This window comes from Strix aluco, chromosome 2 (assembly GCF_031877795.1).
Source record: "Strix aluco isolate bStrAlu1 chromosome 2, bStrAlu1.hap1, whole genome shotgun sequence".
Taxonomy (NCBI): domain Eukaryota; kingdom Metazoa; phylum Chordata; class Aves; order Strigiformes; family Strigidae; genus Strix; species Strix aluco.
This window is the reverse complement of record NC_133932.1, coordinates 80743422-80767850: the sequence shown is the minus strand read 5'-3', so window position 1 is coordinate 80767850 and position 24429 is coordinate 80743422. Positions and strand designations below refer to the sequence as shown.

The window sequence follows — 24429 nt, the reverse complement described above, 5'->3', positions numbered from 1 at the left end:
CCCGCTTGTAACCCGGGGAGGGGGATCACGTGACGCGGCGGCGCGAGCCGGCGGGGGGTGGGGGGGCGGCGGCGGCCGCCGCCGGCGGAGCCCCGGGATGCGGCGGCGGCGGGTGCCGTGGCTCCTGCTGTGGCTCCTGTGCGCTGCCGGCTGGCGGGGCGCCGGGGGCAAGACGCTGCGGGGTGGCTTCGCCAGCGCCGCCGCCCAGCTGGAGCCGTGGCGGCCGGTGGCGCGGTTCCAGTTCCACGGTGGGTGTCCGAGGGAGGGGAAGGGGAAGGGGAAGGAGGGGAGCGGGCCCGGCCACGCCGTCCCTGTCCCCGCCTGAAACGGGGGCGGGAGGGGGGTGGGAGGCGAGGAGCCGTTGGGGCGCGTCAGAGCGGCCCGCGGGGGGCAGCCGTTAGGGCGGCGGCCTGAGGGGCCGGGGTGGGGCGTGGCGGGGAGCGGCGGCAGGCGGCGGGGCCAGCCCGCCCTCCGCCGGGACGTGCGACAGGTCTGATCCGCTGTGCGGGCGGCGAGGAGCCCGGGGCAGCGCCGAGGGGGGCGGTGGGAAGCGCGGCCCGAAGCGGCGCCCCGCTGGACCGAGGCGGGGCTGCCCCGAGGCAGCGGCCGCGGGAGGTGGGAGCAGCCCGTGGGAGTGCGTGGGCAGCGCCCGCTGCTTCTCGGGGCAGGGGCTGCTGTGGGTGCTCGCCGCTGTGCCTCCCCTCTTGCCCCGCGGCCCGCCTGTCCGCGAGAGCGGAGGCGTTTCAACTTGAACGTGCATCTCTCCTTCCCCCGGGAGCGCCAGACGAGAGCGGTGCGTCACACTGCACGTGGCTGTGTCACTTCGCCGGGTGCTTCTAGTGTCACCCGGCACCACAAAGTAAATGCTCACCCGATTATTCCCGGTGACTTTTCTTTCCTGTGTTATTGTTAGTGGTAATTCCTGACTCTTAGTGGTAATTCCTGACGCCTAGCAACGGGCTAGAATCCTGTTAGAATGGCCACTGCAGAAATACAGGTTGGAAATGACTCTCCTTGCTGCCAAAGTTTTACTTTGCAGAAAGAGATACATGCAGGCACGGTGAGTGCCACATCCGACGAGGCTGTGCTTTTTATATGCTCAGCATTTCGGTGGCTTAGACTAGCAGTCTCAACCTTTCCTTCACCATGGACCCCCTTTAAATACCTTTTGTGGCCGCAGACCACCATGACTTAATTCAACATTTAAAGCTCTAGACTGCATCAAATATTTATTTCAATTTTCTCATGAAGGGTCTTCAAACTTGGAGAGAAGAGGAAATAAATTAATCTGCTAATGCACACACTCCTATTATAATCTTTATTGCAGTGATTCCATATGAATTTAAAATAACAGCATCAACACTTCTTGCTCAGATGGCCCATTCTATGGTATTTTAAAGGTGGTAATTCCAAATTTGATGCCAATTTTTACATTAAAATTTGATGAAAAGTTTTTACAATTCTTCTCACCTCCTCCCTTGTTTGTTTGTGTTCAGTCACCGTATATTTTTGTTTACGGATCTAGGGCCACCACTTGGAGGAACAGAATTCAGCCCTGTTGTGGCCCTAAAGAGGGCCATTGGGTTAAGAAAATGTCTTTAAGAGAAAAACCACCTGGTTAAAGTGGGTCCCACCAACCATACTAGCACCGAATATATTAGCATGTCAGGGTGCAGGGGAGAGGGGCTTGAGTATGAGAGGAGCATTGAGGGGAGGGGGCTGTGGGAAAAGGAGGTGCAGGGCTTGCCATGGGCAAGCCTTACTTGAAGCTGGTAGTAGTCTATTGACCCACATCCAGCTGGTGCTGGTTAGGTGGGAAAGAAGAGTGCCCTGGCAGTTTAAAAAATGTACAAAGCTTGCTTAAATTTGAATAAGTTTGTGCTCTTGCAGTACTGATTGATTTTTCTTCTCCATTAATTTAAGCTACTGTTACGTTAAAGAAGTCTGTGGCAATATATAATGAAAGAATTTATCAGAATAAGTTTGAGGATTGTAGAATTACCCAAAAAAGATAAATTGTTTCAAATGTGCTATTTCTAAAATGGCTAAAATATTTCTCTATGTCAAGATGCAACCCGTAGGTAGACTGACACATTGGAGAACACTTTCGAAGTTTGATTTTCTTTTTATCAATTTGACGTGTCATCTATAATTAAGTGTTTTAGCTCTAATCAGTCCGTAACATGAAGGTCCATTTCTGTAAGTTCTTCTGGTATTAGGCTCAAGAGCCACCCTATGATGCTCATGATCGTGCTACAAAGGTCATAAAATACTAGACTTTGAACCAATTATTCAGACTGATTGAGGCACTGTCTTTGCTTGAACTTGAGAAAATGAAATTTGGGTTGGGAGGAAGGAAAAAAAAAAAGTTGTTTAAAAAGAGAAAAAAGGGGGGAGGGAAGGCTGTTTGTCGTAGAGAAGGTTAATGACATTTGGGTTATGGTGAAGGTTTGTTTAAGTACCATCAAAAATAATCATACATGCAGTGTTGTGTTGAGATGTATAGAAATTGTTTCTGAAAGAGTGTAAAGACTTTTCTGGGAAGTAGTGGTACAAGTTTAAGAAAGTGAAGCTTTAGTGCTGCTACTTATAAAAAATCTATGCCATGCTAGCTTTTTGCTTGTAATTGACATCAAGGCAGAATAGTTGATTTTATTTTTTAAATATCAAGGTGACCGTGCTGTTCTGTGTGTCAGAATCAAGAACATAGCAGTAGCTGTGACAAAAGCAGCTAGACTTCACCTGTTTCAAGCACAGGAATGGCAGAAGCTGCAGAACAGTATCCAGGATCACAGCTGTACAGAGATGTTCTCTAAAGCTCAGCTGACAAGTGAGTTGCTACTTTTTTCCTCTTACAAATTAAGTTATCTATGTATTTAGAACTCTGTTAAGTTATCTGTGTATTTAGAATATTTCAGTGAATTTGGACTTTGTATCAACTTAAGTAAAAGCAGGACTTCGGCCTTCTGTAATTAAAAATTATTACAAGGAAATAAAATTGCTTTGCATCACTTCGGAAGACTTTGTTTGCAAGTTATGATTTAGTATACTGCTGGAAAATGAACAATCCTTGACAAATAATGACTTTCACGCAAACAGACAAACTTTGACTAGTTCTAGTCTTGTGCTCTCATTTGTACACAACTCAGGGTATATGTTTGGCTGAAGTTTTCGTTTACTCGTTCAGTACAGAGATTTTAACTCTGCTTTTTTTTTTCAATCTCAAACTTTTCCATAAAAAAGATTATGTTGAGTATTTGAAAGAATTTACAAGGAATACAGTTGTAATACGAAACTGAAGAACTTGAGAATCTAAATGGTTGGGACAGTCAAATGTACAGTTTGAATTGTGACTTTTATTGTAGTGGAATGAAAAAAAATAGAGGCAAACTGATGGAATCTGCTGCAGTTACCTCTAAAATTCTGAAGTGAATGCTTTTAAAGTGAATGCTTTTAAGGTGGAAGTATAGAGCCCAAGTATACAGTAAAAGGGTAATTTTTGTACCTGCAAAGCTTTTTTCTCTGTTTTTTTTTTTTTTTATTTCACAACCTCATAACCATTAGTTTTCTTTTTTCTGTCTGTAAAGTCATCTGCAAAAATTAATCTAGGTTATGTTGGCTTACTTTATAACTTGCCTGTATTATCATTATTCTTTCACCCTTTAATTTTGTAATTTGGTATTCATCACTGAATCTCACATTCAAATGTTTTTAATATTTGAGCTGACAATTATACCAGTACAGAATATGTAGGTTATCTTGTTGTCTTTTGTTTATGAAGGAACATTTCTCATTTGTCAGAAGTCTCCTGTTCTCCAGTTCCATGGAAATGGCATTTTTCAAAGACAAGAAAACAATTATATTTTCATCTTCATGATAGCACAAACCTGTCACTCTTTGATATACGAAACATGTTAGAAGATTTTTAATACAGTATCAAAGATAAGCTGATCAGGATAAAGCCCTGACTTGAGTATCCATCTAAATGTAAAAGAACAGTAAAACACTGAAGCGTTCAGTTATGTAACTGGAAGACAAGCTTACTGAAATAATAATTTTTGCAGCATTTATTGATCGTAATACAGCAAAACCTACTTAAAGCATAAATTTTCCTTTAAGAAATGAAATTAATATTAGAAACTTCATTCAAATACATCTTAAGTGAATACAGCTTTTTTAAATATATTTCCTCTGTGTGGCCAGAAACCTTGGAGTAACAAATTGATCTCCTGGAATATTGTCATAACAAGATTTTACACAGATGTCACTTCTAAGAATGTAGTTCCCTTACACTTGGTCTGAGCTGAACATGAAGTGCTGTGGAAATAACTAGCAGTTGGTCTGTCACTCCTTCTGTCCCAGCAGTGTACTCACTGTTTTCTACTGTGTTTAGGAATTATGGGACCACAGGGCGAGTTGGATCTGTTTGCTGATCTTGGGCAAAATCGATTACATTTTTATTTTATCTTACTTCATTTCCCGTGAGTTAGCTTGCAGATTTGATGCAAAACTGATTAAATGCGCTCAGTGTGATCCTTAGTCTTGATGCAAATACCACTGTGTCAGAACTCAGCTGAGAGTCAAGATGGAGGGGAAAGCCACCCCTGCCAGCTGCAGTTTGTCTCATTTGGATTAAGCACCATATGAAATCCTAAATATGTGTTTTTAAAAATCTTGGATTTTTTGAAGGGAGCTGTTTCACTTTGTATGTTTGACTGATAAGATACGTAGCTCCAGAGTGGAACTCATACTTACCATTACCTACACAAGACAAATTGCCTCTGTTTGAACACTTTTTTTCCTCGGGTTTGCATGTTGCCCGAATTTGTACTTCATGACAATTGCTGCAAAGAAACATATGTTTCTTCCTGAATCCTAATGTTGATCAGTTCATGCCTTCAGAAAACAGAAAATAACTTATTGAAGTTGAAACAAATTTAATTAAATTACATAAATGTTTTTCACAGGTAGGCTTCAAGTTAGAAATTAGTTCTAAATTTTGTCTACAAAGTATTTAGGGATCACGATTTTGCTAAGGGTTGTTTAGTATGTATGTTTGCAGCCTTTTCATTTAGAAAGGCCTTTGCATAAAAAACAGAAATAGCTTGTTTTGTAAATGAAATTTTTCTTTTTCCTCATCCTTAGCCATTGTCATCTTAAAGTATTAAGGTGAATTAATCTACAGTCCAGTCATTGTATTGTTATTTATTCTACAGAGATGGCTTTCATTTATGCTTGAGCTGACTAGCACTTGAGTTCAGTAATCAGTGTAACAGTACTTACAATTCTTGCAGTTTCACCCAAACGTACAGAGCTAGAGATTTCATTTGCAGCAAATGTTTATTTTGGAGAGATTGTTCTTGGTTAACAGTTCCTTTTAGGAAAAATAGTGGTAAGATCAGTGAGCAGATGAAACATCAGTCTCTTATACAGTTGTTTTTAAATGTAATCTGGTTCGAAATACACGGTTTCATTAGACGATGGTCTCAGCCCTTAGCTGTCAATTGAAATTAAGTCTTTTATGGTTTGGGGAAGATGCTGTAAAATATGGTAAGTTGCACCTTTAAAGCATGCACACTGTTGTTTACCGAGCTCACATGTGGCTGTTCCTGTTTGGTGCTCTAAATATCTTTGAAAAAAGGGTAGAATACATTTCACAAAGGTATTTTTCATAATACAGAGATACCTGTTGGCTAATAGAGGAGAGCTAGTCCTATCATACTGTACTAGAGGACAGAAATGTGCTAAGCATAGGGGGGACAGTTTGCAGTTACTGGCTTGTGGCAGAAGGGACCTCTCCCAGTGATCCCAAAAGCTGAGAGATGGAATGTGGTGCATATCCTCACCAGCCTTTGTCTGCACCTATTTGAAACCAAAGATGAAGCTGGAAGTCTGTCTCTGGTGTTACGGCTAGCTTTCAAAACAGACTATGTAGTTTATAACCTGTATATGATATTGTGGATTTAAATTTTATCTTCATTCAAAGATGAGTTTTCTAAAAATGAACTAATCAAGTATTTACTCCTATTTTTGTTTGTTTTCTTCCAAAGTGACTGTGAACCTCACAGAGCAAAATCTGACAGTGTCCCAGATTCCTTATCCAGAAACATGGTATGTGTTTTATGTAGACAAATTTACCTGCGAGGAGAATTATTCTGAATCCGAGGATATTCAGTTTGAAATGGTCTTACTAAACCCAGATGCAGAAGGGAATCCATTAGATCACTTTAGCGCAGGGGAATCTGGTAAGATTTTTTTTCTTAAAATTAGATTTGTAAGTTAAGGATTTGATCACCCAAACAAATCAGTACTTACTGTGCTTGGAAAAGTACGGTGAAAGGATAGCAGTCTTTTATATTTCATATTCTACTTTCTCATGGAGAGTAAACTTTAATTCATTTTCTGGCATTACAGACAAACTTCGCTAGAACTTTCTTTAGAAAAGTTTCTCTAGACTCGCTTGCCAAAACTTGCGTAACTGAAAGTAGAGATGCACAAGGAAAGTTAGTGTTAACATCTTTGCTGATAGGTAGTTTTCCCATCTTGAAATCATAAGATTTTGCTTGAATGTGAATTTAATCCCTGATTTTAATGAATTCAAGAAATTCCTTAGCTGTTAAATTTGATTGTGTGCAACATGAGCACATGTATGATAAAACATTTTGCCAGTACAATTTCAGTTCAGTGTTTAGGTCTTTCTAAGTATCTTAGTCATAGGCTGCAGATTAGATACTTGTTAGTCCTGATTTTATTTTATTTTATTTAAGAAATGCAATTTTAAATCTTTAAATGTGCAAAGAAAAACTTCTAGAAGTGACTCAAGACAGCAGCTAAAGAAATGTCTACATAAAATTGTATGCTTTGGACAATCCAAACCAACTTAATGTATGCATCGTTGCAGTGCTTAGCTTCACTGCTCTGGGAGGCCTCATCAACATGTCACTAACCTCGGTCTGTTGTAAGGGAAGAGCCCAATAGGGTTAGTCTGCCTTCATCTACAGATTTAACCTACATACCCAGAATGAGCCTAATTGCTATGCTCAGAATCATACACCCTGCTGTCATTCTTGGTCTCAAGAGGATATAGAGGGAACAAAGGCAGCTCCCTTTTTGAAGGAAAGAAAATATTCACTGAAACATTTAGCAGAATCTATACGAAAGTAGCACTGTTATTCATCCATTTTTCAAGGCTTATAAACTGACTTACCTGTCTCTTTAACTTCTTAATCTACAATCTTAGTTGGCAGTTTTTATTTGGTGAATTTTGTATCCAGAATTGGATTTTAGTTAATTTACAAATTCTCAAAAAGTAATAGTAGCATTCTTTTGCTAAATCAAGGGCAAAAGCAGCTATAAGACATCTTGTGGCCCTTAAAAGTGGTATACAGACTTACTAGAGAGGCATCTCAGCCCTATATTCATTTTGTAGGAAGACTTTGAGTACTTGGAAGCAGAACTCTGAACACCTTGCATGCTGAGTAAAGAGGTGTGTAAATGTGTTGGATGTATGTATTTAGATGTAACAAGTAGGAAACGGGGTGAGCTGTGCATGGTGTGTCTTCCACAGTTGCTGAGGAACACCTCTGTTTATTCAGAATTAAAACCTGCATCGCTACCATCAATCCTAAAGTTACATGCCTGTGTCTATTTTCAAAGAACTGAGGAGGATTTTCTCTCTCTCTCTTCTTTTTCTTTTTTTTTTTTTTTTTTCCATGCACCCTTGGGGAATAATGTTTGTTGTTTTTCCATAGAGGTGTGCAGCTTAGAACATTAGGGTATCAGAGAGGAGATCCAACTCCATTTCTTGGTTCTTTCATTCAGATGACTAAAAACTACATCATTACAGATGGTTCTAGTTAGGTCATAATTCACTTTAGTTACTAAAAATGTGGCCTGACGCAGGAGATCTCAAAGTTAAATGGACTGTAAGGAAAGTATAGGAAAGAACTTGAGACTGTAACCTTGTGATTAAGATATTTGCCCTGAGAGAGGAGGGGGTCTGGCTTTTGATCCCTGTCAAATAATCTTTTATCATTTTATATGGTAGGGTTTTTTTACCTAAGACATGGTACCGGTGGAATCTAGGATTTCTAAGGGCAGCTGACCAAGTAGACAGCATTTTGAAAATCTTTTGAAGTTAGGTATTTCAAATTAAGGTACATATGTTTCATTTTCTCTGTCAAATCTTGAAAGTCAGGAAGCTTAAAAAATATTGAAAATTACCCTTTTTGGTTTTTTATAGTTGTGTTTCAGTGCAACTTTCTTTTAAATCCTTTTGGTCTCAAGCCAATCACCCACAATCTGTCTTTGGTTGGAAGGAGCTTTCTATCCTAAATGCTTAGTGTTTATTAAAAGCTAGTTGATTCTCCTAAAGAGTTTTCCATGTGTACCCACTCATTACGGTGGGAAATAACTTATCTACAGAATCCTTGCCAACTTCTGTGGGTGTCTTTTGAAGCAGAAAGATAAAGAGTGAAAGAAAGACTTAAGAGATTTGATCTAAAATGCGTATTTTTGTCATTCATAAATTGTGCTTTTGTATAGGTATACAAGAGAAGCCAGAGTGGCCCTAAAATTCTTGTTTTATAAGTCTTTATTACCTTACGCTCTTTTTCTCCCATTTCACTGTATGTATGTCCCAAATTATTAATTTTAGCCATAGAAGTTATAATACTATCAGCTATTCAAATCTCATCCAGTTCTAATGTTTTTCAGTTTAGGTATTGAAATGTGTATAATTGCTTTGTTTCTAATCTCTGGGTGGAGCTGGTTGGAAATTTGTTTTGCTGCTGGAGGAAAAACATTGTTTGGAATGGATTGCCCAGGGAGGTGGTGGAATCCCCATCCCTGGAGGTGTTTAAGAGTAGGGTCGATATAGCGCTGAGAGATATGGTGTAGATGGGAACTGGCAGTGCTAGGTTAATGGTTGGACTAGATGATCTTCAAGGTCCTTTCCAACCTAGTTGATTCTGTGATTCTGTGAATATGATTCTGTGGGTACCACTTGGTTTCAAGGAAGGTTGAAGAAGGAAAACATAAGTTTTCTGTGAGAAGCATCTGTTTACCTGCTTCTGTTTATAGCTCACTGGCTTTCACCCTCTGGGAGCTCATATGATGGGTTCCAAAGCTTCTGGAGAATAGAAACGATTTCCAGGACCCAGATCTTCAGGGAAGCATTTTACCAGACTACTGCCCCACTGAAAATTAGAGGACTTATGTTTTATAATAATATCAAAAACTTTGGTCATTTTTTCAGATTGGTGAAAAAAAAAATGCACTCTATAAACTTATTATTGTTCTCTGTGCTATTTTTCTTTATCTAAAAGTTTTCTGTCTTCCTCAACTGTGCTTCTTGGACTAACTACTTAATGTGGAGAAAGAGTGACCCCCAGTGGTTAAATAGATAATCTGTTCCTGGTTGCCAGATTGTGCCTTTAAAAATTGAAGCAAAAAAAAAAAAAAAAAAGGCTAAAAATGAGTCCTTTAATAAATATGTTTCTGACTGATCAAATGGGCTACAATTCTTTTCGGTTTATCAAGAAACTGTATTCCACTTTATACTATTTCAGTAATTTCTACAAAGCTATTTGTATTTGAACAGAACCTCTCCTACACTCAGAAGAGGTATTGTTGAATAAAAAACACTTTGTCAGGTCAAATAATAATCAGCTCTTTGAAAAAAATCATTGACTTTCTTGGATAAAATAGGCTAGGATTTACTTATTTTATCTGCACTACCACTTTTGGGTGACAGTTACTAAGTATTTCCCAGTGATTATACAAAAAGCATACTTTTAGTTATTTACTGCTAGTAACAGCATTTCTTTATAAAAACTAACCTGTATTTCTTTTTTTCACAGGATTACATGAATTCTTTTTCCTGCTTGTCCTAGCATACTTCATAACTGCTTGCATCTATGCACAGTCCCTATGGCAAACAATTAAGAAGAGTGGACCTATGCATACTGTATTAAAGGTGTTGACAATTGCATTACTGTTGCAGGCTGGTTCAGCTTTTGCCAACTACCTGCATTTCTCGAGGTAACTTTGTTTATTTTTGCTTTTGGTCTTAAGACTTGAAGAACATTGTGTTGTAAAGATCAGTACATGATCTTTTCTGTGGTGATTGTGACAAAACATAGGACTGACTTTTTACAACTACATCATTGCCTAAATGTACTTTTAAGAGAGAATACAGATTTAAGACTCCCTCACTTAAAAATATCATCTTTTTATTCTTCTATCAGTTATTCTAAAGATGGAATAGGAGCACCTTTTATGGGAAGTCTAGCAGAATGTGAGTATGCTCTTCTACTGTTTCTTACATATTGCTACACATTAATCTGTAAAATACATTAGCGAATGCTGTTGTTGGACTGTATTATGATCTTGAACGATATCACTGGATTTTTAATATAAAATGCTAAAAGTTGCTGTTCTGAAAACCCAGTTTTATTCAGGATGTTTATAATAACTGTATTTAAAGCTATGCAATTGTGATATATTTTAGGATTTTTTAAAGGATTTTCTTGTCTGAAGATTCCTTCCTACAAACACTTAAACAGATGCTTGTCACATAAGTAAGTGTTTCAATACAACAAACAGTTTTGGGGAGTTTGCATGATCTAGAGTAGTGAAGCTTTTTAGGAAAATTAATCACATTTTATGGAGTGTGTCATTTCACTACCAAATTTAACACTAATTATATGAAAAAGTGTTTTACAGCACAAGTGATATGATTAAAGGGGTGCAAAAAATGCTTATGTAAAGAATTGATGATAACAAAGCATTTTTCTCCACTCTCTGTAGATATTCACTGGAACTGAATTCCCTTCCCAAAATGCACTAATTTACTCCTCCTGGATTCTTCAGGGTTAAACGTTGAGGGGTTTTTTTCTGTTCACATTTGAAGCAATGGGGGGGTTCTTTCTAAGCAGATATATTTGCCTTTTGATTGGCTTGAAGCACCCCAAGAAAGTAGTACTGTGGTAGTGAGATAGTGTTGGAAAGTAACAGCCTATATAGAAAAATACTTCCCTTCCTAGAGTTCATTTAGAAGCTTGCAGTTGGAATTAACAGCCTCTTGATGGCACTTGGCACCACAGTAATTGCCTCTTTCTTGTTTTAACCATTTGAGTTAGCAGCTCCTTGCAGCTGCTCTAGCAACTGTATTAGTAGACGTTTCCTCTCATCTTCTGAAATGAAATTAAATAGAGAATATGGAGGTAGTCATAACTCCTCCCCAGTGAGAAACCCAGTGTTAACTTCCCAGCCAGAACTTCAGAGAGAGTAGCTGCATGTTAGATTTTCTGTGTATGTATTGAAGAGCCCACTTTTATTTGCTTAAAGCAAAGGTTTTTAAGAAGAAATAATTTTTTTTTAATCAATAGATTCAGTAAGAGAGTTTTTGTTTCCTACTGTTTTTAACGTTCATGGTTCCCAAAACAATAAAAGAGCAGAAGTAATAGAAATGTGAAAAGCTTCAGTGTCAATTACAGTTCTGAAGAACAGTTAATAGCAAGTAGTATAGTTTGAAGATGGAAGGTGCTACCATTTTTCCTATATCAGAACAGAAATCAGAGTTAAAAGCAAATGGTAAAATTTCTGTTGAGTGCAGTGGAGCCAGACTGTCTTTATAGAAACCTGTTCAGATACTATCCCAAGCAATTTTTCTTTTCCTGCCATCATTTAGTCATTACCATGTATAAAGACCTGACCCTCAGTCTAATTTATCACCTAAGTTAATCGCATAAATCGCACAAGTAGTGCTGGCACTCAGAAATATCACAAATAGTGATCTTTTAACTTTTGGTAAGATCGAAATATGAAAAGTCAAAGAATATTATTATGCCTGTTGAACAGCCAAAAATAGATGAATTGTGGTGAAATCAGACAAATATGGTATCAGCTCAGTACACTAGCCCTGGATATCATGGGATTACTGTAATTTTAGAAATTTCTCTCAACCTTCTTACTTGCTGGCAAGGTGTATGAGATGTCAAATATTAAAGCTGGTACTGTATTTTTATCTTATACCATTTTGTCTGGGAATCCATTTGAATTGTTGCCACACTGAAGCAGAGCAATATCTATATCCAAGATGTGATTGAGAGATGATGTCTGGCTATAACTTACAGGACAAGTTATCTTAGGGAATGACAGAAAATAAAATGCTTCCTAGAACATCCAGATTTGTTCAGTCATTTCTCTAACTTGGATTTGTGACGTTGTTTTGGCATGCCTTGGATTCACGTAACGATTTTTGCTAGCGAGTACTATGTGTCCATAGCTAGCATTGTAAAATAATTCCAAGATCATTTCACCGAGAATGAGTGCCAGTTCATTTTATTAAAGAATGAGCAAGTTTGGATTTACGAAAAGATTTTGACATTTCTTAAACAGCAAAGGTGTCTGAATACATTAAGAAGCATTTAAGCATATAAACTATGAGAATACCAAATATACCCCAGGACTAACGTGTTGAAGTCTTGTTTTATGTCCATATTTTGCTAGTATTGCTGAGTGTCAGGGAAATATTGCAGCTCATCTTCATTTGACATACTTCCCTTGGGTGCCTATTAATCTCTGTACCGTGGCAACATTTTCTGTGCCAGTATTTTTAGTAAATGTGGAAGTACATTTATCTTTTATAATACAGTCCAGTTGTATAAAAACAGAAGTTTGCTTTTGTGACATACAAATATTTTTCTTGTACCTGATAGTGTAAGTGAAAATTACAAATAAGGAACAAATTTAATTGAACTAAAATATTAATCAAGTGAAAAAGAAAGCATTGTTGTGTGTAGTGCAAATTCTCTAGTTTCTGAACCGGATTTTCAATTTACATAATACAAGAATCAGTTTTTCTTGTACATCTCTGCTATGCCAGTACAATGAGCCAATTTAATCTCAAGTATGAACACCAACTTAAAAACTGTTCATAAGTTTCAGTCAAAAACTTACCAGCTCTAAAGCTAACAATCACCCAGAAAGAATTCTTTATTTCTTTCTACTGTGAGTAGCATTTTAGCGAGGCTAACAAGTAAAGGCTTTAGTATATTTTAGCTTGAAGTTTTCTTTATTCAGATACAGCTTCAAACACAGGTTTGAGATGCTGATTAAGAATGTGACTTTATGGAGTATGTGTTAATTGTTCCCAAACAGAGGAAAAAAAAATGGACATAGCAAAATGAGGCAAAGGTAGTTTGCATTTAATAAAATGAAATACAGGCAAATTGTTGCTCCAAATGAAGTTTGTGTTAGGGTTATTCATTATATTTTCCCCTTTAAGTATCTGAGGGTGGAATTTGTCCTAAATATTTGTGCCTTCTGTCGCAAGCTACTGCATCCTTAAGACAAAGTGCAATTAATTTAAAGTACAATGCAACTATGTGATTTTTGAACAAAAGTTTTTCAGAGCAAAGAAAGGAGTTCATTTCATCATGTTTCATATTTGCAGTGTGATTAACATACATATGATTTTAGTTCTTTAGCATTTACAAGTCTATTTATGTAGATGGACTCCTGAGCTCAGACTTCTTTGACACAAGAGTGGGATTTGAAAGGATGTGATGCTGTGCCTGTGTTGTTGCAGAACTGCAGCATAACTAGAGGAAGGCTGATGGTGATCTATTTGGTCACTGGAAACTACTCAAAATGCACACATTTTGTGGCAAAGCAACCTCATCTAGTCAAACTATTATCAAAATTATGACTGAAGGTGATAACAAGGCATAAATGTCCATCCTTCATTTGTGGGTATATAGAACATTTTACTTTAGAGAAAACTTTATTTTTGTTGTGACTCTATTTATTTTTCTTTTGTTTTCAATAGTGTGTGACATAGTCTCACAGATACAAATGCTATATTTATTGTTGAGCCTGTGTATGGGCTGGACGATAGGCAGGATGAAGAAATCTCATGGTAGACCTCTTCAGTGGGATTCCACTCCAACATCTACTGGCATTGCTGTAGTAGTTGTTGTTACACAGGTTTGTATTTTATATTCATTCTTATACTGAAATACACAGCTGCTATTAAGTATGACAGAACTGTGAACCAACCAATTTCAATATTTTATGAGGGAGGGAGTATCAAGACTGGAAAAAAACCCCACAGCATAATGTGCACCCAGTATGTCTAATGGGTAACAACACCTTCTCTTTACTTTAACAATTTAAGGTGTAGCTCCACAGTATGTTTTCGTTCAGCAGTAAAACCACTTAAGAAGTTCCCACAGTTTTCCAAACTCCTGGTTGTGCCAATTGTTCGTAGCATTACACTGTAAACCAGATCAGTGGAATGATCCAGATTGGAAGAAAAAAGGAAAAAAGAGAGAGAGATTTCAGCACGCTCGTTTTACTGATCAGATTTATAATGTGGTCCTATAAGTGATGGTAATCATGTAATCAGTACAGCTGAGGGGTTGTGAACTACACTGTGGGGGGTGACAAGAAGCAGCATGAAAGGAAAGATGAGAAAAGGTGCTATGAGAAATTCTGTCACAAAAAAAAAAAAATTAAATCCTCAGTGTCCTCGTCGTAGAACCACTCAAATAGGATGTCTAATGGTCTTTTCAATCAATATAAGGGAATTCCGGAAAGATTCATATGCAGGATTGGTCTTGCAAATATACAAATGGTCTGACACAATTTCATTCAAATATTTTTCCATTAGTATAAATTAGAAAGTCAAGTAAACCAGTAACTTAAAAGTAAATTGTAATGGAGATCATCCAACCCTGGTGGTGCCTTTTGTAAACAAATTTTTTTAAATCACCGCATAAAGACAAGGGAATCTGAAAGCCACTGAGAAAGGGAAGAGCAGGGAGAAACTGGAGACAGTAATGAGGAAGAGATTGTACTGAAGATTTTGTGCCATTTGAGTAGTATCTGTAATTAGTGCTGCTTCCAAACTAAATAAGTGGACTGCTAAAACATTAAGAGTAGCTGGGAGCTGACATTTCTTGCTAATTAAAAATATAAACCAAAGGCTATTAAGGTCAATGGGACTGTTGAAATTTAAAGATAGGTTCATTCTACCTTACTTTGACACCCATCACCAGAAATTTTACACGCTGGTAGTAAAGAAGACTTCTAAAGTATTTAATTTTATTCATGCCTCTCCACTTGTACATACGTATGGGTGTGTTAGTACTCTGTCACTTGAGACTGGAAAATTTTTTTGTTGTTGTTTCCTTTTTACTATACATAGAAAGGACACTCAGTATCATCAGCTTGATCTTTTCTTGGTTGTTACCTGCCCCAGTTTTTACCACAAATATCATACGTATATGCTGCTTCCCCCAGTACTAGTCCATTTACTAGTCCATTACACATTTGTGTTGGCTCTTTGAGCACCATTGAGGCATTGGCATGAAGCTGGCTATCTTACTTTTCACCACGAAGGCACAGCTCTATCACATCTCTGCTCCTGGTACCGTTGGGAATGTCACGTTTCGCAGGAGTCTTGTAGGAACAGAATATGGATATCAGAATATGTCATTGCCTGGGTGGTTTCGCACTCCCATCTGTCTACTGTTTCCAGAAAAAGTTCCCTGACACGAGGAGTATCCTTGCCCCTTCTGAAGAGGATGTTTTCCATCTCATGGTTCGGTACATACAAAATATACCTTCTGCCAGATTTCTTCCCCTTAATACAGAATGCAGCTGTTGAGCTCAGGAGAGCAGGATCCAGATCGCATTTGCCTCTGACAAAGATGGTGAACTCAAGACTTCATTCTTTGGATTAGTCTGTTGTTTGCTGGTCTGTCTAGATTGACATGGGTGTTGGGCCTGCTGTAACAGGACAATTGATGAGCACTTTTAACGATTAAAAACCTATAATAACCTCCTTTCTACACTTCTCTTTCCCAAAGATTCTTATGGGAGAGCCAGCTTCCTCCCATGCCAGAGGTTAGACAGACTTACGTGGATAATCAGAGATGTTCTGGTGACTTGCTCTGGAGGGTGCTGGAAACCACATGCATTACCATAATGCAGCAGATAGAGATTGAACCATGTTAGTTTTATTGGCGTTCTTTGCTACCTGTCCTCATCTCATCTTCAGGAAAGTCAAGCAAGTGGACATCCTGGGAAAACATGTTATTCTTCAACTTAACTGCAGTTTTGACTGGCAAACTATCTGACCCTGTTTGCCTGCTACTAGTTCAAATTACTCAGCAAATTTTCAGGGTTTTTCTCCTCTTTGTACTAATGCTATGGATTCTTTCTTTCTGTTCTTTCAGAAACACCAGCAATTTCCCAGGCTGTGTTTACAGCTTACCATCAGTGTAGGGTGGACACATCCTCCTAGTCAGCAAATCTCTTGCGGTCTTTGCGGCTGCAAAGAGGTAGCATCTCAAAGGAGGGACAGGTCTGCCATTCAGCATCTCCCTTTGCCTTAACTTGTTCCTGATTTCAGCCTCAGAACAAAAAGTTCCCAGGCCGCTCTGTATTCATTAAAGATTCCACTCTCTGCTGCTGAGATGCAAACCTTGTTCAAAACTTCACTGATGGCAGGCCTTTCCCATCACATAGACCCTGAGCAGTTTCAGCTTTCAGAGCTGATCAGAGTGGAGGCAATGACTTTAGAAAGAGAGCTGATCACTTTGGACGTGACCAAAATGACATAGAATCTTACCGCATTAGACATCATGCTTCACAGGTGTTCCTAGGTACACCCCAAAGGTGTGCTCAGAATGAGCTCTACCTCTGACCTTAGATCTAAACCATTTTTTGGCATTGCATGACATCAGATACCCAAATACTAGATATGGTTAGAAGCAGCTAGTTAATCCACTTTGTCTTGCTGCTACTTTTAATTTCCCTTTTGCTTCCCCCTTCCCCTTGCCTCTCAGAGCTGATCTGTCCCATGAGAACCTGCCTTTACGGGAGATTGATACGTTATCTTGGCTTGCCATAAAGTCAGTGTTGGCATAGCGAAGGGGAGGAGGGGTTCTACCATAATCGTTTCCTCATGACAAAAAAGAAGAGTGTCTGGTTCTTCATTGTATGGATGTGGAGGTTCAGCTTGTATATCTGGAACATCAGGATGATGTCCATGGCAAACAGTCTTCTAGCATTTGAAGAGAAAGACCAGTACTGGACAGTGGTTGGTGTCCACTGTGAACCAAGACAGGTCAGAAGTATGTGCAGGTGAATTCAGGCATTTTGAACAGTGTATTATGTAAACAAGGAGATGGTCATTCTCCTTTACTTTATGAAGAAGCAGTTGTGACTTTAATGTTGGACATAGCTAGTGCGAGTCAGCTCTTCAGCTACCTAGCTCATCCAGTTCTTTTGTCTACAGCCTAAGCAGAGTTGTTCTTCTGGATAACAATTAGAATTTCCCCCCCTGATTTCTTCTCAGAGCTCAAACATAGTTCTGCTCACTGCCATCAAAAACCACTTCAGCAGGTTGGTGTCTGGGTGTTTTTTCAGCTTTTTCCTGATCTTGCAGCTAAGTGAGCTGATACATGCCTTTCTGTGGTCAAGGTAAGGGACTTCACGGTTTATTGACCTTAATTTCTCAGGCATAGCCAGCCAAAGAGATTTTAACTTCAAGATCACACTTGTCTATGAAAGCTCTTCCTTCATTGAGAACAGATTGCCTAATCCATTGTAACCTAGAAACCTCCATAGCACAGATTTCTCTTTTATAGGATCCTGCTTTTCTCTGGTGAGTGAGAACAGTCCCAGCTCATAGTAAGAGCAATGACACATGTTCACCTTGTCCGAGTTTCCAGTGTGTTGCACTGACGGTTCCATCTCTGCCTCTAATGCCTCTGCCTTCTGCTTATTTTGGAATAATCTAATGAAACTGAAAGAAGCTGGACTTCTGTGATCTTACATTGCTGTCACTACACATAGTCTTTGATCAACTGATTCCTGTGTTGTTTACACAGTTTACACTCTTTAAAGGCTAGTCCAGAGCATACCCTGCTGTCAGACACTATTTTCCCATGAGGATTTTGACTTTGTTCTCACAAGTCCTTTACTCCAGCTCTTTGTCATCTTCTCATGAAAGTGGCTTCCTTCATTGCTGCTACTGTTGGTCTAGGTTAAAGAAAATTCAAACCCTCGTGAGCTCTGTTCTTTAAGGTTAAGCTCTCCCTGAGATCTACCTTTATGTTTCTTCTTAAAGCAGTATCACAGTTCCATCTCCATCAGCCTGTATTTTTCCCCCCAGATGCATGCTTTAGGTAGGAAGATTCTATACATAGGAGGTGGTTGGGTTTTTTTTATTTTCTCAGACTGTATGTCCAGTCCAGAGAAGTTAAATACTTTGGCTATTCCCAAGTGTAAATATTAAAAGAGAAAATGCTCTGTACAAGGCTGCAGTGATTCTGTAACTGGTAGAACCATTGTTTGTTGCTTGAGCATGTTCCACCTGGACAGAAATAACTTCTGTGGTAGGAATTCATCAATTTCATGCAAAAACTAGTGCTGTAGACACAACTTTACCAAACACTGTGCTGTATCTCAGGGTTTCAGGAGCCTTATTTCAGTCTTACTCCTTGACAGAGTTCTCAGTCAAGTAATTTGGTCATTTGAAGACGTTTGCTTGGAGTTACTCAGAAATAGAGTGTTATCGTGGGAACATTTGAAGCCTGTCGGTCAGATTGTTTACTAGTAATCAGTGATGTTCAAGACGTGCATGCTTCATGTCTGTCCCTCTCCCATCCTTCCATTTTCCATCCAGGTAGTTCAGGAGTGACTGAAATGACAGCAGTCATGCTTGCTGTGTCATGGCCTAGATAAGGGAGGGGAAAAGCGAGAGAGTACTCTCTGAGGATATTCTAAGCAAAAATGATCCTGTTTTGACTGATGAGACTCAAGGACACCCACCTTTGGAAGGCACAAGTGGATTACACGTTTGATATTTTTTTAAAAAAAAGTTATTCTCAGTAACCTTTTTGTCTTTATGTAGCTAATGCAGTGAGAGAGCCTTTGAATGTGTTCAGAATGGAATCTGACTAATTTAGATTTCTAAATTGAGGCATACAATGTCTGCTTCTGAAAGCCTTCAGAGCTACCTCACTCATATAAATCAAATTTGCCTACCTTTCTTCAGAAAGCCTGCTTCATTAGGCACCTGAAACCTAAGTGCAGGTTAGATGTGTGCAGTAGGTGGACTGGATTCCAGTGTATATTCAAGTCTTAAAATGCTATTCAGCTGCTACATGATGCTGGGAGAGTCTAAACTTTATAGGTATTCTAATTTATAACGTTAACATTCCCAAAGTCTTAAAAAGGTATTCTTCAGCAAGACCCATTTTTTTATGCAACAAGTAGGCGCCTGCCTCCTACCTAAGATTCAGAAATGAGGCACTTCTTAGTGTGTTTTTCCTTGGAGAATCTATCAATATTCTTTCTTACAGTGCTGAGAGTTAAGGGGGATTACTATCTTTCGTGTAGTTATCTCTTGGCTGGAGCATTTGTCCAGATGTTGGAATGGCATTGGGAACCTGTGATGCTCCCTTTCCTAGACACTAGGAGGTTTTCAAGCCGGTTGCTTGCAGAGTCAGGCTCGCTTGCAGTTTCTGACCTAGCTGATGTTGAATTCTTTTCTCCACAATGGCACAGCTTCAATAGAAGGGGTGGAGAGTGGCCCACCCAAGAACAGCCTATAGCCTGGCAGTTGCAGCACTTTCCAAGGAGGTGGGAGATGTGAGTTGGATATCCTTTAGGCAAAGAAGGGAATTGTGGGAGATCCAAGTTCAACCTGGGTGAATGCTTGAGCCTTTAGGCTATTGTATAAAAGGGGCAACAGCACCACCCTCTTACTTCCCCATCTTTGAAAAGAAAAGTGAATCCTGTTAGGATTTTGAAAGAAAAGGCGTAGTCTCCTGCCTTTGAAACAAGCTTTACAGGTTGTGGATCCCAAGTGGAAGAAGACACCTCCCTGTAGCTCTGTGGAATCATTTCAGTGGGCTTCCTGCTGAGTAGGCTGACTGTTTAACTAGATGATTATTTTGGATCTTATGCTAAGGTGCCACATTCCTTCTATCCAAATCAGAGGAAACTAACTTATCAAACTTTCTAAAAGTTACGGAATAAGTAGTGCCAAAAAGCAGTTCAGGCTAGGGGTTTTTTGTGTAACATGGTGGTCTCCTACAAGCAGAACAGAGCATGACCAGTTGTATGGATAATTCAATCTGTGATGGAAAGGTTAATCGAGGTTTAGTGTAACCTTGTTTACTCTAAATGTACTTTGCTGTTGTTGTTCTTTCCAGAGCTTTTTATTAATTTGGGAGCAGTTTGAAGATACGAATCACCACAGCTACCATTCACACCATGGCTTAGCAAGTGGACTGCTTATTGGCCTCAGAGTTTGCCTAGCTTTGTCACTGGCTGCTGGTCTTTACCAGATCATCACAGTGGAGAGAAGCACGCTCAAAAGGGAATTCTATATCACCTTTGCCAAAGTATGGGTTACATCAGGGAAGCTGATTCTTTTTGCTGTAAATATAATTGTGGCATGCAGTTGATTTCTAAACTCTTTTCCTCCATAAGAAAGTTAATGTTTAAGTGTCTGATTTGATTAAATTGCACCCTGTCATCATACTGTGAGTAGTCATTTTAATTTGACAAGGAGTATAGAGCTTTTTTAAACAGAAATCCCACCTTTCATTGTGTGGTTTTCGTTCTGTTGATTGAAAATTAAACAATGGGTTCATAAAATAGACAGAAATGTAAATGTAGTTCCTCTAACTGTCATCTCTTTCTTCTAAGCTGGCATGTAGTCATTTTATAACTTCTACTCATCTTCTCTTTCAGGCCTGCATTCTCTGGTTTTTGTGCCACCCATGTCTTGCAACCATTGCTGTAATATTCAGAGAATATCAAAGAGAAAAGGTATGTACAGGCAAGATAAAAGAGATGGAATTTGAATAGTAGTTGTTCTGCATGTTCAGTGTTTGTTAGCAAACTCATGCTCTTAGGCTGTTAATCTTATGACCCCAAAGCAACTTGAAAAGTCTTAGTCACACAGCTCTCATTGATGCTAATGTGAGTCATATTTTACAAAGGCATACAGGGCTTGAATCATCTAAGGGTAATCATTCCTAGGTTAAGGGAGGGAGAGGGGGAGATTGTTAAGTCAAAGGAAAATGTGGAGGGGGTGTTTTGTTTTATTGTTTGCTTGTTTGTTTTTTAATTAAAAACACCTTGGGGATTCTTTTAACAAAGCTAGTAGAAAGATAAATCAGTGGATTTTTTTTTTGTTGTTTGCTTTTTAGTCTTCAGCCTTTAAAAGCTTTGTGTGGCTGAATAGGTCAGGGAACCTGTAGCTGAACTGTATTCTTTAGATTAAGAAATCTGTCCAAATATGTAGTCTGGTTTGTAAGCTCTAAACAGTTAAAAACAAAGGTGGACTCCCTGGGTTTCTCGGTTGCTTAAACATATTGGGAACTAGAGAACTAGTGTGTGGAGCCTGCCATGTTCAGATAAAGTACACTACTATTCTCAGGTGATTGACTACCTCATTCCAGAGTAGAGTTTGCTTCTTTTCTTTATAACCATCTGTGCATTTGTGTGCAAATATTTTCGGAAATTGAGCTTTTATTTGTGTAGAGAATATGTGAGGGAAAGAAAAAGGTTCCACTAAAAATATATAGTAAATTAAATGTTATGTTTGATTTAAAAAAAAAAAAAAAAAAAAAGAAAAAGAAAAATCCAGGGATAAAAAAAGACCCCTCTAGAGCAACTAATGAAGAGACTTTTTGTTGTTGTTTGATGAAAACATCATCAGGGCAGGAGGACAATCTCTAGAAGTAGGATCAGTAAAGGAAATTTTTGCAATATTTATTTATCTCAAGGGAGAGTACAGTTGCTCTGCTCTTGCATTTGAGCAAGTTTAACCATTGTGTGCAGCTGCAGTTCCTACATTATGATAATTTAGCTGTGTTTCCTTCTTTAAATGCACTTCAATACAATAAAGAAATGCATGATCAATAAATACCATATTTATTTAAGAAAAACATGTATTTTAAAAGACTCTCTGTACATAAACTTAGACTTTGGCTTTCTCAGAAACAGTAGTTACCTTTACGCATTTGATAAATACTGCCTTACACATCTTTTACAGATTAAGAGACTTGCACTGAAAAGAGGTCTGGCTAAGTGAGACTGATAAATCACTATCCTCACAGCTCCGTGATTGTGCTAGTGCAAAGTGTTTCCAGGCTTTGTTTTTTTCCACTCTGTTTGTTGTAAGAATAGAATATCTAAACATTACCTCTGCTTGTGAAACTGCATGGGTGGTGAATTGCAAGTCTGAAATTCCCCAGAACAGAAACTGCCAGAAGGCTTATGTGACTTGCCCAGGGCTATCTACTGATTTAAAAACACCCAGGTGTGAGAGTCTGAATCCTGGACTTGAGATTCATGTTCAAATCTTTTGTAACTGCAGCAGTATTAAAAGGTTTAAAGTTAAACCTCAAGCACTTACACAGTATGCTGATAGAAATTTATTGTGGGTTGTTTGGTGGTGGGGTTTTTTTTGCTTACTTTTTCCTTTTCTCTCTTTTTTTGTCTCTAGATTATTACCATAGGTGTTATCCTCTGTCAATGCATCTCCATGGTTATCCTCTACAGACTTTTTCTATCTCATAGTCTATATTGGGAAGTATCTTCACTGTCATCAGTGACATTGCCACTAACAGTATCCTCTGGACATAAAAATCGACATCACTTCTGAGATGTTTAGGAAGAATACGTTATGTAATAAATGTGCAATAATGACTTAAATATACAGGTATTTTTGTCACAGATGTGTGATACATTGGTTTCACTGGAAAACTGAGTGATAATATCAGAGCACTTCACAGACCTGTGGTCATAGACCTGGTCTGACAAGGTCCATAGATTAATCTGTTAAAAGTATTGTGGACTGGAAAAATCCATAATTTGAATAATTTTATAAATATTGTTTATGTGTAGCATGTGGTACTGAGCTGTATCATGGAAAAGTACATTTAATCTTTTCTCTCCCGCTCACAGACACAAAAAAATGTCCTTACTTTGTATCAATACTAGGTTTGAAAGTGTTATAAAATGCAGTTCTTAAAACATCTACAAGCTCAAACAAGCCTGAAATAGGCCAGTTGTGAAATTGGTGTGATGCGTAATGATGAGTACAAGTTCTTTTATTTTCATGCTTTAGAGAAAATGCATTTTATGTATAAGTATTAAAGAAAGAGAAACAAAAGAGGGAGAGTCCTCTAAAAAATGTATGTTAAATGTTCACAACTGACCGCGAGAAACTGTCCTTTATTATTGGTGTAAAAGAAAAGCCTTTTTTGCAACTAATGTTCATACTGGTTAAAATTTTAATGGGAATGAAAATAGGGTTTATATCTGCCTTTTTTTTTAAAAAATAAATGTAACTAAAAATTTCATCCAGTAATGAAGGTCTAAATAGTATTTGAGTCTTAGAAGACATAGCAACATAAAGGTAATTAAAACAGCAGGCTTGCATCTTTTAAAGGAAAAAAAAGGCAAAGAAAATGGAATGGGTGATGTGGTACTAGAATTTTAATCCTGATATAATTCATTTCTGTTACATTGAGGATTCAATCATAATTAAGCCATATACACAGATTAAATTAACAGAAGCATTTCAAATAAATGTTGGTTTCAGTCATCAACTACCCATGAATTCCTGCCCAAGGATACTTAATCAGGATTAAATTTTCTATGAATAATTGAAAAACAAAATACTCACTGGATTTGTTATAATCCATGTTGGCACTGGGTTCTAAGTAGTTGCCATCTTCCATCCATTGTAATAAAGCCATACTACTTTGTGATGCCCTAGCATTCAGAAAGCCAGTGTAAATATATACTTTACTGAAGTGCCTATTTATGAGTACGATTAAATCATGCTGACATTTTTTTTCCTTCGAAATAAGAACATACCTATTGCCATTGTGACTGAAATTTTTGGTTTGGGATTTAGTTTTGTATTTATCAAATTTTAGACTTCTTTTCATACGTGTGTCTTTCTTCACAACATGGATTTTATTTTCTAGTAAATGAATGTTTGTTTCTTCTTAACAGTGTGTATTTAATTGTCTCTATGAAAATGTGAAGACATTGGGGGGTTGTAGCTTTAAAATAGCCCTCACTTTTCTATTCACGTTTGCCTCAGTTGTGAGCATAGTTGAAACCTAAGTCTATTCCATTTTAGTTTAGAGGCAAAACTAGACATTTCCCTTTGACTACGGCAAAATGGCAACATGACAAAGTTGCTCATTAAATCATCTCCTTTCTTATTGTTTGTAATTCAGATCAAGAATGGCAGGTTGAGGCTGGAAAAGATGAGATATTATGATTTCACACAATCTTCAGAATGATTAAAAGATTAATTATTACATTCCTCTGATAACCACACAAAAATATTATTGGTTAAAACTTCAGTCTTTA

The 24429-nt window shown here is 38.3% G+C and overlaps 1 protein-coding gene across 2 annotated transcripts; it reads left to right on the top strand.

The window, feature by feature from the left end:
• Positions 1 to 85: 85 nt before the first annotated feature.
• GPR180 (G protein-coupled receptor 180) lies at positions 86 to 24060 on the top strand. Of its 2 annotated transcripts, XM_074815449.1 has the most exons (9): positions 86 to 248; positions 2672 to 2830; positions 6051 to 6245; positions 9861 to 10041; positions 10248 to 10297; positions 13835 to 13992; positions 20238 to 20429; positions 20782 to 20859; positions 22544 to 24060. In XM_074815449.1, the coding sequence occupies exons 1-9, from the start codon at positions 98 to 100 to the stop codon at positions 22700 to 22702; spliced, it is 1323 nt and encodes a 440-aa protein (XP_074671550.1). In that variant the 5' UTR covers positions 86 to 97; the 3' UTR covers positions 22703 to 24060. The 2 variants fall into 2 exon arrangements, with proteins under 2 accessions (XP_074671550.1, XP_074671551.1); XM_074815450.1 differs by lacking the exon at positions 6051 to 6245.
• Positions 24061 to 24429: the final 369 nt, after the last annotated feature.